The following is a 14877-nucleotide window of genomic DNA, read 5'->3' as shown; positions in this document are numbered from 1 at the left end:
CCCCTTCTAATTCTTTTCCAATATTCTTTTTCTTTTCCTTTCTCCCTTCCTGTTTTTCTTCTTTCTTTGTTTCTTTCAAAGTATGAAGGAAACATTTTTTTTCCTTCATTCTTTCTTACTTCCTCCCTTTTTTCTTACTTCTTTTTCCTTTCTCTCCTTTTTTCTTTCCCACATTCATTAATATTCCCTTCCTTTAGCTTTCTTTATTCATTTCAAATGAAGGAATTTCAATGAAACCTTTTTCTTTCATTCTTTTTTTATTCTTACATTAACTTTCTTTGTTTATAAAATTTATTAGTTCCTTAATTTTCCCCTTCATTTTTTCCTCTCAATTCATCTTACATCTTTTTTTTTTAATTTCTCTCAAAGTCATTCAAGACTAAAGTTCATTTTTTTCTTTTTACCTCCTTTTCATTATTTTTAATTACAATTCTAACTCTAAACAATGTCAATGTGTAGGACTAGCAGCTAGAGCTAGCGTTCTACTTCTATTTTTACTTTGTTGGTTTTTTTTAAACTTAAGTGGCTCAGTCGATCCAAATATCACGAAAGCGAAAGCAAGCTGCTGGTACAATGTAACAAAAACAAGGGAGGAGGTCGCGGAACGGTTCCCGGAGCAGAGTGTGGGGTGGTGGTCTGCAGAAAACTAAAGCTTATCACACACACGATCGCGGCAATCGCAACAAACAACACCACAATCGTCAAAATACTGCACTTTAACGATGACAATATACAAATTTTATTTCAAGATAATTCATATTATACTCAAGTTAATAATTATCCAAAAATTACACCATGAAAGTTAGAAGTAAGAAGAATAAAAATTGAAATTTACCCGCACTGCCGGCTGGTGACGCCATTTTCACAAGAGCCCTCTACAGTTTATTTCAGGTACAATGTTTATATTTTCGTTGACATTGAATGAATGAAAAGTGCAGTGCAGTCCAGTTCATACCTTTAATATATCATTTTTGGCTTTTAGCAGAAAATAAATGGAGCCAAAATGTCACCGCTTAGGCGGAAGCCGTGTAGAGGATGCGGACGAACAATCACACAACATAGTATACCATGGTATTTTGGATGATACACCTTTATTACCTTCAGCTTCTGTGCAGCAGGCAAGTACAAGTATTAACAAATTGAACATGAGTAGATCTACAGTGCGTATCAAAAAAAAGTTTACACTTTGAAAAAATCCTGTAAAATTATTCATTTGTAATATCTTGAAGATTTTTCCACATTTTAACATTGGCACAGGTCCATTAAAGCAAATAACGATATAACTGTCAAAAAATATTTCCGCTTGAGTGAGCACCACTTAATTTTGAAAAGTTAGTGAAAAATGATTTGCGCAGAACATTGAAATATAATGCAAATAAAAGTAGACCGTAATCATGAAGAACACATGGAATTTAGCTAGTAAAATTAATTTGAAGATATCTTCTACCTTTTTAGACTTGTTTCCTTGCCAAAAACACTTCGAAGAGTGCATTTCGCCCCACCCACTCCCCCACACACCGAACCCATCTTGACGATATTTGCTTTTAATACACTGAGGTGTGATTTATATGGAATGGCTTAAGCTTGATTTTCATTATGTTTATCATTGTTAAACCTGAGAAAAGTTTGGAGAAACAAGTATTAAATGAAAAATATGAAATGTAAACCCACTTTCAATGATAAAAAATACTGGAGATGTCTGATATAAACTTTTCTTCAGATTCAGTTATGTCCTCAGATCCAGCTGGCACAAATAGGGTAAAGGTTGTGCTTAAATAGTAAGAGTTGAAATTTCACTATGGGTGGCAAAATTGTTACAAAATGCTGGAATGTATCCGTTTTATTTCAATTGACTAAAAGTGCAAGGGAAATGTATGATAAATCTTTTGTAGGGTGAGTTTGATTTCGCCCTTTCCTCTGGACACAGCATGAAAACGAGCATTTCTGCGCAAACAGATTTCTGCGAGCTTTGCGGAAATGGACAGTGCTCACTAAAGAGTAACATTCTGACAAAACTTTTACTTTCATTGGATAGATGAGACCAAAACCCAAGATTATATGTGCAAAAATTACCCACATGTTGCATATTTTTAAATTCCCAGGGCTTTTTCAAAGTGTAAACTTTTTTTTGATACGCACTGTAGAGGTGCATGGCCAATATTGGAGACTGTCTCCAATGTGGGATATTATCTCCAATATCAGAGACTTTTGTTAAGAATTAGGGTATCCAATTTCACAGACAGTCTCCAATTTTGGAGTCCAATTTCCTTTGTTTACGTTTGCTGCAAAAGGATTACCTTGGCGGCAAATCAAAATGTGATAAGCAGATTCCTCATGAAAAATTACCCCTTTTCACCGTCTATTTTAAATATTCACCATCTACTTTTGTTTGATAAGGATTTTTGTTGTCAATCACACACAAAACGAATGGGCTTTTGACCTCAGTGAGACAAAATTTTGGGTGGAAAAAATCATGCTTTTGTTGGTGTTGTTTCTTTTGCGCTTTTGCAAAGCAAGTCTCCAATGTGGGAGATTGTCTCCCCTATTGGAGAGAGTCTCCCATATTGGCCATGCGCCTCTACTGTCAACAACACATGAAACATGCATGACATGTATTTTTTTGTTAGACATCAATCCAAACAATTCATCATCATCATACTACTTAGTTTATAATGAAATGTTTTTTTTTCATGTTATGAATTGTGTTTTTTATGTATGAAGATAACAATGCAGAGTGATTTTTTATGAGTGGTTATATTTGTGTATATTTTTTAAAGGGGAAGTTCACCCTGACATAAAGTTAATTGTAAAAATAGCAGAAAAAATAATAATAAAATATTGCCGAAGGTTTAAGAAAAATTCATCAAATAATTAAAAAGTTATTAGAATTTCAATTATTTGATCTATGACGTCATATGCGAGCAGCATTCCTACATAGTGAATGGTAAAAAATCAATGAGATGTCATTTTCTCAGAAAATTGAAAATGGTTTTTACTGTACCTTTTGTATATCAATAGATAAATCATTTCACACCCGATCATGAATAGAAAACAAAATTAAGTCATCAGTAACCATACAAAATTTGAAATTCATGCATTTTATATTACATAACACATGGGGCAGCTGCTCTTTTATGACATCACAAATCCAAAACTTTGAACTCAAATAACTTTCTTACTCTTTAACAGATTTCCTCAACCCTTCACCAATGTTTTTTACTATTTTTTCTGCTATTTTTAAAACAAAGTTTTCTTCAGGGTGAACTTCTCCTTTAAGGGCCTGAACAGGCTACTTTCAATTAACATACATTGCAATAAATTGAATAAATAAATAAATGAATAGATCTAATACCACTTTTAATCCTGTCCCACCCTTGCAAGTCACTGTAAACATAGACACTTGCCATCCCTTATGTGCTAAGTATCTTCCCTTCTATCTCCCTCTAAAAAGTTTATTGCTAATCTTTTTTTCTACAGGAGGCAATGACGGAAAGAGTGGAACCTTTTACATCAGGGAAGACATCTTTTGGACTATCGGTTTTCAATTTGATGAACGCTATATTAGGGAGTGGGATCTTGGGCTTACCCTATGCAATGGCACAATCTGGTATTATCCTCTTCAGGTATTACACATTTGATCCATTTCATGAAGGTTTGAAGCTATGGGGGGATTAAGTTCCACCATCAAGCAAAAAAAAAGGAAGTAAAAAGCGTGAAATATGATTTTATTTTTCTAATTGTATGGAGGGAGTCAATCCAGATTTCAAGTTCTTTATGAAATTATAATTGATAATCAAGTTGTATAATAATGTGAATGTGTAAGATCAGGCAAAATGTAACTTTCTGAAAATGACTTTGGTCATCAGATGAAGTGATACTTAACACCATTTGATATCTCTTTCTCAATGACAATTAGCCCAAGTGGCAATTGGAGTGATTGGACCAAATGACCATTGAACTTTTTTTTTTCAAAAAAAAAAAACAAGTGCACACCTATAATGCGTAAAGCATTTCCATTTATGTGAATGCAAGATAGAGCATAGGTGTCGTGGCCGGGGATCAAACCCCACTTTCCATGTATAGCCAGGCGCCTTAGACTTCTCGGCCATGGCACCTCCTTGATTGTTAGTATGATATTAGGTTACACTGGGAATTAAGCTAACTGACATTAAACCAAATGCCCCTTCTTTCAGCATTAATTGTGGTGGCAGCAGTGGGATGACACCCATAAAATGACAACACCTCTCAGAAAAATGCAGATGTATGTGTTATACATTTGTCAATTATGATTATTTATTATATTTTCTTGTAAATTGGATTCATACTTTGGAATGTTATATTGAATAATATTGATCAGGACGATGATGATGGCATTTAAGATAATGATCATAACCATCAAAATATTCATTGCGATAATATGGCAGTTTATGAAGTGTATCTTAATTTACATTCAAGAGAATTAAATTTCTTATCGGATGAAGATAAACTACCAAGTATTTTAATGATTACTGTTGTCCTTTTCCGTAGTGTGATGCTGTTGCTTGTTGCAATGATGGCAAACTACACAATCCACCTCCTGCTTAAGATGTGTGACATCACAGGTCATAGGTCATATGAAGATATAGGGAACAGTGCAATGGGTGTCTCAGGAAAGGTAAGCTTTTAGTCCCTAAATGTTTGTGTTCATTTTAGTGTCAAGTCTTAGTTTAGCGCACTCTCATGATAAAACCCCTCATTTTATTTACTGACTATCTCATTTCCTTCCCTATCTATATGTTTGTGTTGCATCCTAATTTTAGAATTATTTGAAATTGGAACTGTATTTAAGAAAATAGAATGAGAATTTTTTGTCAATTTCTTTTATAGCTAATGGCAGCTTCTGCTATACTCCTTCAAAATGTTGGTGGTGAGTAGAGGATCTAATATTATTATCATTAGTTGTAGTATTATTACTATTGTTATTGTCATCATCATCATATCAGTAGAAATATGAAATAGAGGGAAATTTTCTCCATTGACGATGAGTGATGAGTTTATTACAACTAACTTTCTTCTTTGTAATATGATTTATGTAATTAAGATAAACCTCAAGTATTATGCCTCTGCCCACCATAGGTGGTTGCTGGAGGAATTACATTATAGGGTCATCTGTCGGTCCACCTTCTTTTCATCCTTAAGAAAACCATATACCGGTAGTTTTAAGAGTCAATTTCAAACTTATCTCATGTAAAAATGGGCATTTAGGAAAGTGGACTAATCAATAAATCACTAAGACAAATACCTTAAAAGCAATAAACAGGGTAAAAAGAATTGATTTCAGTAGTCTACTCATTATGGTAGGGGCTTATAATATATTTCTATGCCTCTTTTGAATGCTGGTATTGATGGTCTAGATTCCAATTTAAAAGAAACAGTATATTTCACAGTGTTTCTTGAAATTCTATAACTTTAAAAAGGGAAACAAAAGTTTATCAGAATTTTAGTGTGATATTGTCTGCATACATATTGGCAGAAAATATTGATTGAATAATGTTTGCCAAATGCCTCTAAAATACAAATATTTTGTATTTAGAATTAAACAATTGATAAAAGGGTAATGGCCATATTCACATTTTTTGTGATTACTTATGACATCAATATCTTATCATAATTCAGTCATTTGATTAGAACTTGAAAGTGCACTATCTTATATTTTATTTTACTTACTATTGTTATTGTGTCTTCCCAGCTATGTCAAGTTATTTATTTATTGTAAAGAATGAGATGCCAGCAGTTCTCAAGACGTTCCTCCATGAAGATCAGACAGCAAAGTAAGTATCTTGTTAAGTAGTCATAGATTTTGAAGTTATGAATAATATTTTCATGATATTTGCAAATCATTTGCAATATCAATTTCATAATGTAAAATTGCCTCTGAGGCAAGTAACTATGAATATAATGTTCATAGTAACTATGAATATAAACATTGATACTGTACTAATAGCTTTGAAAATATACACCCTCACAGGGAAATCACACATTTTCACTGGCAAAAGCTTAAAATAAAATGCAGATTTTAATGCATTGCATACAATGCCTTCTTACTTGAATAGAGAATATGCATGTACTGTATGCTTTCTAGATTATCACCCAATAAATGAAAATTATATTCATGAAGTTAATTGTTTTGTCTATGTTTAAGTTTAAAACTTGAAAATTCATCATAGCTTTTACTTTCCATATTCTAATGTTGCAGTGAATGGTATGTAAATGGTGACTATTTGGTCCTCCTCCTTGTGTTATTGATCATCCTCCCCTTGGCTTGCCTGCCAAAGATTGGTTTCCTTGGTTACACCAGTGCCTTCTCCATTCTATGCATGGTCTTCTTCACAGTGGGGGTGAGTTGTTGGTGATGATGATGATGATGATGGTGATGATGATGATGATGATGATGATGATGATAATGAAGATGATGGTGATGATGATGATGATGATGATGATGATGGTGATGGTGATGTGATGATAAGGAGGAGGAGGGGAATTAGGATGGTAATGTTTGTAGTGGTAATGATGATGATGATTGTATGATGATGATGATAGTGATGATGATGATGATGGTGATGATGATGATGGTGATGATGATGATGGTGATGATGATCATGCTTGTGATGATGGTGGTGGTGGTGGTTTTGGCAGTGAATAATGATGAAGATGGTGATGATGATGACAATGGTGTTGTCAAAGGGATTAGCTTCTAAAAAATGTTTTCTCATGCTTTTTCTCCAGATTGTGTACAAGAAGTTTGGATTTCCATGCCCTATTCCTGTTACACCAGGACCAAATGTCACTGTAGAGAATATTTTTGAAAACTACATGTACTACCATCCTAAAGATAACCAGACTGACCAATGCAAGGCCAAGCTCTTTACTATCACTCTTCAGGTAACGATCCCATTATTGTGACTACATGGGGGCCTGTTTCGTAAATACCATGGATACTTTGATTGGCACTACTGGGCATAGTTACCATAATTGTAAGTTTGTCATGAAATTAGCATGTGGTGTTTAGTTTATGATGTTGTGATTATATTTCAAGGGAAAGGAAATTTGATACTTAAGCCAGAATTTTAAGTATTTTACTCAATATTATGCTGAAGTAAAATACTTCACAATTTTGGTATTCAATTTGCATTTTCGGGCAACTATTTTGTTTGAAATTAAATCCAGGTTTGGCTTGAGAAAGTAAAATACTTAGATGTGATCTGAACACTAGTTTAAGCATTTTGCTTAGCCTAGTAAAATGCTCAGTAAAATACTTATAAAATCAATACTTTCAATTGAATACCTGCCCAGCTGTTTTGTGGTAATCAGTTTATATTGCAAACTGATGTAATTTTTTTTCATTTGTTTAGTCATATTTGAATATATAGACTTCAGATCAAATCACTGGAAATACAGCTTACGTGTTGAGACATTTCACCAATATCCCATTGGCTTTCTTTTTTGGCGTATGACATGCTTTTAAAGAAGGGAAGACCTTAATAATGTCTGAGATTGTGCTGATTCCGTGTGCACTGAATATGTCTAGTGCAAAAATTATTCAATGTCAGTTTTGTTCTTTTCAAATACCATTTCCTCTCATATGCATCATTTCTCAGTTTGTTATCATATTTTGTTGTTTTTCCTTTACTTTCACCATCAGACAGCATACACCATACCGACAATGGCTTTCTCATTCGTGTGCCACACAGCAGTACTTCCCATCTATGCAGAATTATCAAGGTTAGCTAATCTACCAAATTCCCTTAAATCTTAAGTTGCACACGATTAAAGATAAATACCAGTCGTGGTAACGATCTCAAAATGAGTTTGAACAGAATCCAATAAAATGACCACCCAGGTGTTTGTATGTATGAATAGAAAATATGTGCCAAGTGGCTCTGGAAGAAAATGTGTAATTGCTGAAAAACCAGCAAAATAAGCACGGAATTCCAGCAAATGTCTGGTGTTTTTCCGAGCAATATTGATACATTGTCCCACATATGCTTTTCTGTGTTAGTGATCATCAGAATTATCGGTTTCCTGCTAAGATTTCATGATTTCCCAAAGATATGTTTACTTTAAATGTACCAAATATAGCTATATGATGATATTTTGACAATTAACCTTGATTTTAAAGACTTTTTCATGAAATAACTATTTTCTGCAACTACTATCTTTTACCTTTAATATACGCAGGATCAGGTAACCTTTACTCTCAAAAAGTAAGCTTTACATTGGAACCACAAGACATTGTACTCAGATATATTTTTATGAATGTTTGTAATGTGGATTTATTGTTATATACATGTAGTACTGTGTCATATTTCATTTTTAGAAATATATTGTCAGTATAAATCCACTTATCTATTAATACAAGTATTTGGCAACAATTAATTGAAATGTATATGATCATCAAACTTAATGAAGAATCTGAGTGATGAATTATTGCAAATTATTATGACATTTATTTTGGATGAATATGCACCATATGATAACGGGACAATATATTCATGATTAATGCCTAGGTCACATAGCCCGGCCGATGAGGTTCCGATGAGCCAGCGATGCGATTTTAGCCGGACACCGGCCGGACTCCCGTGGTCACCGGCCGGCGTTTGGGGCTAAAAACCGCATCGGTGGCAGCTCGGCGAAATTTAACTTCGGAGTTAAAAATTCGACGGGCTCTCACCGAGCTCCCTCATCGCAGCCCCATCCTTACCACATCGGAATACGCATCGGCCGGTGTACGACCGAGTATCGGCCGGTGTCCCGTGCCAGTTTATGTTTATTGCCATATTTATTGTGTATGTGGTAACATCCAAGGTATGAAAACTAAAGTTCTGTCGTTGTCTTTATTGTTTTTATCTTTTTAACATCTTAGAGCAATAAACTGAGAACTCAAAAGGTAAAACAAAGTTAATTTAGAAGGAAAGAAAATGTCATTTAGAAGGTTTTATAGAACACACCATAAAAATTGGTTAATTTTAACAAAGTTGCATAGATCAAAAGTTACACAGTACTCAAGTAAAAATTAATATTTCGTAAGACTTTATCTGATATGTAAACAATGGAGATCCTTCCTCATTATGAAAAAACACATACTTTTTAAAAGGTGAAAACATATTAATGGGCAATCATTTGAAGCCTATTACAAAATTACAAAGCTAATCATATTGGTTGATACAAGTGTTTTTCTTTATGAAAGGTTAGTTTTTAAAGGTGAAAGAAAAGATACAATGACGATTATTCTTTGATTAAAAATAATTCAATCACAATGAATGTGTTGCTGTTGTATTATTTACACACATCTCATCTTATTCATACTGGTGTATTTTAATATTGATTTATTCTTTCAAACAGGTTTGATTTCTTTTGGCATTTATTACTAGTGTTCAAATTAAAAAGAGCAAAGGCAATGTTTTAAGATTACCCAATAACAGATTTATTTGCAAACAACATACTGAATAATGGAAAGTATAACACGTTATGCGTTAAGTCCTGAGAAGAATAATGGAATGTCTGTGGCTGCATCCGGTATACTGTAACAATATTAGACACAAGTTACTGCTGGTTTATTGCCACATCTTGCCATGGCACACTCCCGGCAGGACTGCAAAAGTAATTCTTGAGGTATGCGCGCAGTTCTTTGCCTGGTCGGGTCAATCTTGGCCCGTGCCCTGCTGCTTGCACATCTTCGAGCACGGCTTGGTCTCGCCATGCACCCGCGATGATCTGACCCTGCTCATCTTCCCGGTCGAGGTCAGCATTCTGAAGGTTGGGGTAACGAGTCCTCATGAGGTTGTGAAGGGTCATGCAGGCCTTGACGATCTTGGTAACTTTCGACGGTCTCAATCCCAGGGTTGTTAGCAGACATCTGAAGCGATTGGCGAATATACCAAACGCGTTTTCAACCACACGGCGTGCCCTGGAACACCGGTAGTTGTAGATCCGCTCGTCCCGTTTCAGGTGCCGATGAGGGTAAGGCTTCATCATGTATGGCCGTAAGGGGAAGGCGTCGTCTCCGACCATGTAGTAGGGTGTGTCCTGGTCGTCATTTGGTAGGGGATCCGGCTGGGGTAGTCCGATCGTTCCCTCACGCAGACCTGGCTCCAGTCGCGACCGGTTAAAGATGCCGGCGTCGGAATACGACCCTGGTGACCCCACATCCGCCCAGATGAACTTGTAGTCAGAGTTTACCACTGCAAGCATGACGATGGAAAAGAAGCCTTTGTAGTTGTAGTAAAGTGAGCCGCTCTTGGGGGGCTTTTTGATGGCGACATGTTTCCCATCGATCGCGCCACAACAGTGGGGAAAGTTCCATCTGTCTCCGAATCCCTCGGCTACCGGGCGCCACTCATCTTCTGTCTGGGGAGTGGCCCACATCTCGTCCTCGTATTCGTCGTAGATGGCCTGACAGACCTCGGGGACGAACAGAGAGATGGTGTTGTGTGGGACACGAAACGCGAACGCCAGATCATGATAGCTGCTTCCGGTCGCCAAGAACCTCAAGGTGATCGCCAGCTTCAGCCCAGGATCCAAGGGGGTTCGATGCCTGCAACAGAAGAGGGTGAAATATGAATAAAATCAAACTAGAATAAATATGGATGGAAGACATTTCAGCACAATTTGACAGTAGGTTCATAAAGTGTAAACTTACGTTGTGGTCTTGGCAATGCGGGGGCCAACTCGGTCAAGCAACTCATAGAACATCTGTGGCACCATGCGGAGGTAGGATTTGAAGTCGGCAGCGTGCTCGGCCTCGAGTTCCCTCATGAGCGTCTCATACTGGCCGAAACGAGGTCTGCGTAGGATCCACTCGCGCACCCACCAACGTCTTATTCTTCTGCCGGCCCTCTGTCGCTCCCTCTCGGCTTCTTCGAGCAGTGCTGCCAGGACCAAGTTGTACTGGAACCTCGCCTGAGCTAGCTCGTGTTCTAACAACGCCATTCGTAGTCTTCTCGGTGCAGCCATAGTGATGAACTGACCATTCCAGGTAGGGTGGACATATATATACAGGTATGGAATAGCTGACCATCGGCCCCCCAAGTCTGAGGTACACCGGCCGAACATCGGCCGGGCAGTGTTCGAAGCCCGTTAACAACCCGGCCGGTGATCGCACGGTGTCCTTTAACCTGCTCGGGTACCGGCCTTATACCCCCCGATGTCCGGCCGACCATCGGCCGGACATCGGCCGGTAGTTGCTGCCACATCGGCCGAAAAAAATCTCCACTTTTGAGACAGACTCCGGACGGTCATCGGCCGGTGTTTGGTCGGTCGCCTGTAGATTTCCGGACGGAGCCCGGTCACGTCACCGAGCTATGCCACCGATGAGGGGAGCTCGGCGACACCTCAAAAATCCACCGAGCTCCACCGATGCCGGACACCGGCCGGGCTATGTGACCTAGGCTTAATACATGATCAGGTAACCTTTACTCTCAAAAAGTAAGCTTTACATTGGAACCACAAGACATTGTACTCAGATATATTTTTATGAATGTTTGTAATGTGGATTTATTGTTATATACATGTAGTACTGTGTCATATTTCATTTTTAGAAATATATTGTCAGTATAAATCCACTTATCTATTAATACAAGTATTTGGCAACAATTAATTGAAATGTATATGATCATCAAACTTAATGAAGAATCTGAGTGATGAATTATTGCAAATTATTATGACATTTATTTTGGATGAATATGCACCATATGATAACGGGACAATATATTCATGATTAATACATGACCTCGATATAATTTGACAGGGAATATTCCAGCAAATGTAAGAAATTTAACATAATGCACACCAGCAGTATATTTATAACAACTTTCTCTTATATTTTTGCAATTTCCTGTAGACCAACAAAGCGCAGGATGCAGAATGTTACTATCACGTCTATTGGAGTTTGTTACACCTTGTATATGATAGCATCTTTGTTTGGATATCTTACATTCTATGGTAAGCTTATGGCGCAAGGGGGAATACTCAGTCTTGGTTCAGATGAGAGTGTTCTGCTGTAGCCTCCATAATGTGAATAGTCTTGGTATTAAAAAGTGCCATGAGTATCAGGGGTGGATCCATGATTTTTCAAGGGGGGGGGACACATTTTCCCGAGGAAAAATTTGACAAGCAAAAAAAAACAAGCACCTCTCAGAAAGATATGTTCTTTTTGGTATCTGTAAGCCCCAAATTCCCAGAAATATATTTATATTGAACTTTCTGCTACTGTCAGGTAAACAATATATTTTTAGATGTCGATGTGACGAAACAAAACCTACTCTCCCCCATTTTTGTAACTTTCTTTTATCATTTAAAACTGTTGAACATACCATAGCACAAAGGAAATGCAAATTAGAAAAATATGATGGCAAGTGGGCTATCATTCTGAATACTTTAAAGAGGCGATAAAGCAGAAGACTGTTTTTGTTATGTTTTTTTTTATATAGGCCAAGTGCCTGAATTTTTTTGTTGTAAACAAACATATGTGTTTTCTTATCTTATACTATTCTGTATGTTATTTTATATGCCAACGTCATCTGAACTTTTATATGTGATCCATTATATCATGAATGTTTCTTATGTATATTTTGATGAAAAGGATCAATAAAACATGAACCACAAAAAAGGATTTTAACCAAAAATTAAGGGTATTTTGTCAATGAAAACAGCATTTTTTTTTCATTTTTAGTGATGAATATGTACTTATGCTTGATAATATGGGTGATAATACAGTTTTTTTTCACTTGGTCTTAAAATATCAGATAGTCTAATATCATACAGGCTCATTTGGTCTACTGTCATTTTGGTAAATATCCATTCAGTTTACACTCTACTTGGTCTAATAGAAGAACTCATGAAGAGTTTGGTTCATTATGCTTGTTAATTATTTTCTCATCTATCTACAGATGGTATCAATAGTGAGATACTCCATGGCTACAGCGAATACAAAGAGGATGACCTTCTTATCTTGATCATCAGAATAGCTGTTCTTACTGCCATTGTATTCACAGTACCCATCATACATTATCCTGTAAGTTAGGACCAAACGTTAAAATCTGTGACTTAAAAATGGATAACCAAATGTGAAAACTTTCAAGTTTCATATATAAGCATTTCTGGTACTCGACTTATTACATTTGACTCAAAATTATGATTATAGTTATAATAACAATATATCATGTTTACCAAGGGTAGCCACTTCAACATTATAATTTTTTATTTTATTGGGTCCTGCATAACATGATAAGTTGTTATAAACACCCTTTTCCATTCTAATATGCTGAGTGATTGGCTGGATGGCAGAAGGTCCCATTTTAAAAAGTTCTTGGTGTGACTCAGCCCTGTCAAGTGTCCACATTTTGATATTTTCGACCATTTTGTAATCCACTTCAGGCTCGTCTAGCTTTCATGATGATAGCCGGGACTGCCTTTCCTGTAGCATCAGCCAGGTATTCATGGAAACTTTATTTCCTGACGACATTTATTCTGCTTGCTTTAGTCACAACATTCGCCATCTGTGTTCCAAACATCATGGAAATATTTGGTGTCATAGGTAAGCAAATAGATATAAACTTGGAATGATATTTTTTTTAAAGTCCAAACTCTAATAATAAACATTGGATAACTCTTTCATTACTTGGTTAAGATTGGAAGAGATTTTTAAGCAAGCAAAGTCCCATATACACTGTGCTAGTATCATCTATATTAGAAATGCTTTTAAGGACATTATATAGAGAGAATATGCTGCAACAGGGCCCTTATGAAATTGAAAATACCATGAACAATAATTTATCATTGTTTGTCAAGTTCGTATTCATGTCCTTTAGACAACTTCCCCCTTTTCTTTTCTTGATATAGGTGCTACTGCCTCGACCAGCTTGGTCCTCTTTCTTCCATGTCTTTTCTACCTCAAACTTGGTCAGGAGCAGCTCAAATCATCATCTAAAATCATGGTAAATAAAATTACTAAATTAAACATAGAGTCTGTGAAGACAGTCTAAAATGTTCAAAAAATATTGTACTGTGCTCGTGTATTTAGGGATTGCAGAGTTTTTAAAAGTGGATGCTGACCATACATAACATACATAAAACACCATCAAATGGTCATTTTTTCTGTTTTTGAAAAAAAAATGGGGCTGACTGAAGCCCCCCCCCCCACCCCGCTTCTCTGGGCTCTATGTAATGCTACATTTGAGTAATTTTCTTTCAATTGGTTAGTAATTTTAGTTTGGTGTTAAGCTCAGCAGTACATCATTTTTTTTAAAGGATCAAAATAGTCTTCTAGATAAGATATTTCAGTGGTCTTTCTGGAAGATCAATTAGAGATAATTACAAGATCATTGAAAGACTAATGAAGACCAATGAAAGAAATGAAAGAGATCGCCAAGAGACCACAAATTACATGAGAGAGAAGACTGAAAATTCTTTAGCGAGATCTTGTTTTTCCATCCTTCAGCAATCTCTCTAAGGTCTCCATTCTTCAGAAAGGATGCTTAAATATTAGTTCTAAAACTATGAATCATATTTTTTGTGATTTATCCAATCTTTTCAGGCCGTCATCCTCCTAGTAGTGAGTGTAGCTCTCCTCATCCTCAGCCTGACCACCATCATGTATGGAATCATTACAAAGGATACATGATGCACTCTCTCCATCTCATTAAATACCAAAGAGACAAATATGTGGCCAAAATGATTAGCCTTCAGGAAGGACAAACTGGTTCATTAGGTACTAGGCTCAAATCTCTGTCTCATGAGTTAGTGCTTCATTGAAATCTATATTGAGGGTGAGATGATGATAATATGCAATGTTCATTAGACATGCATACACACAAATTATGCATGCATAGTTTGTGATAT

At 36.3% G+C, this 14877-nt stretch overlaps 3 protein-coding genes across 4 annotated transcripts in view; 1 reads left to right on the top strand and 2 right to left on the bottom strand.

The window, feature by feature from the left end:
• LOC121418643 (protein lin-52 homolog) overlaps positions 1-942 on the bottom strand; it is a 22489-nt gene extending 21547 nt beyond the window's left edge. For both annotated transcript variants that reach the window (XR_005970493.1, XM_041612618.1), the window contains exon 1: positions 836-942. Coding sequence is in view for 1 of the 2 variants with exons in the window: in XM_041612618.1 (XP_041468552.1) it covers positions 836-860 (25 nt within the window). In the remaining variant the exon portion in view is untranslated. The remainder of the gene's footprint in view (positions 1-835) is intronic.
• On the top strand, positions 901-14877 carry LOC121418639 (probable sodium-coupled neutral amino acid transporter 6). Its single transcript, XM_041612613.1, has 13 exons — positions 901-1118; positions 3478-3623; positions 4528-4654; positions 4867-4906; positions 5729-5810; positions 6236-6377; positions 6766-6921; positions 7682-7761; positions 11879-11979; positions 12927-13051; positions 13414-13573; positions 13879-13973; positions 14573-14877. Exons 1-13 carry the CDS (start codon positions 993-995, stop codon positions 14657-14659), a joined length of 1467 nt encoding a protein of 488 aa, XP_041468547.1. The 5' UTR covers positions 901-992; the 3' UTR covers positions 14660-14877.
• On the bottom strand, positions 9404-11113 carry LOC121418641 (putative nuclease HARBI1). Its single transcript, XM_041612616.1, has 2 exons — positions 10679-11113; positions 9404-10573 (listed from the first exon to the last, which is right to left on the bottom strand). Exons 1-2 carry the CDS (start codon positions 11089-11091, stop codon positions 9583-9585), a joined length of 1404 nt encoding a protein of 467 aa, XP_041468550.1. The 5' UTR covers positions 11092-11113; the 3' UTR covers positions 9404-9582.

The sequence above is a fragment of the Lytechinus variegatus genome, chromosome 7 (genome assembly GCF_018143015.1).
Source record: "Lytechinus variegatus isolate NC3 chromosome 7, Lvar_3.0, whole genome shotgun sequence".
NCBI lineage: Eukaryota > Metazoa > Echinodermata > Echinoidea > Temnopleuroida > Toxopneustidae > Lytechinus > Lytechinus variegatus.
The sequence above is the reverse complement of the archived record's forward strand: the minus strand, read 5'-3'. Positions and strand labels throughout refer to the sequence as shown.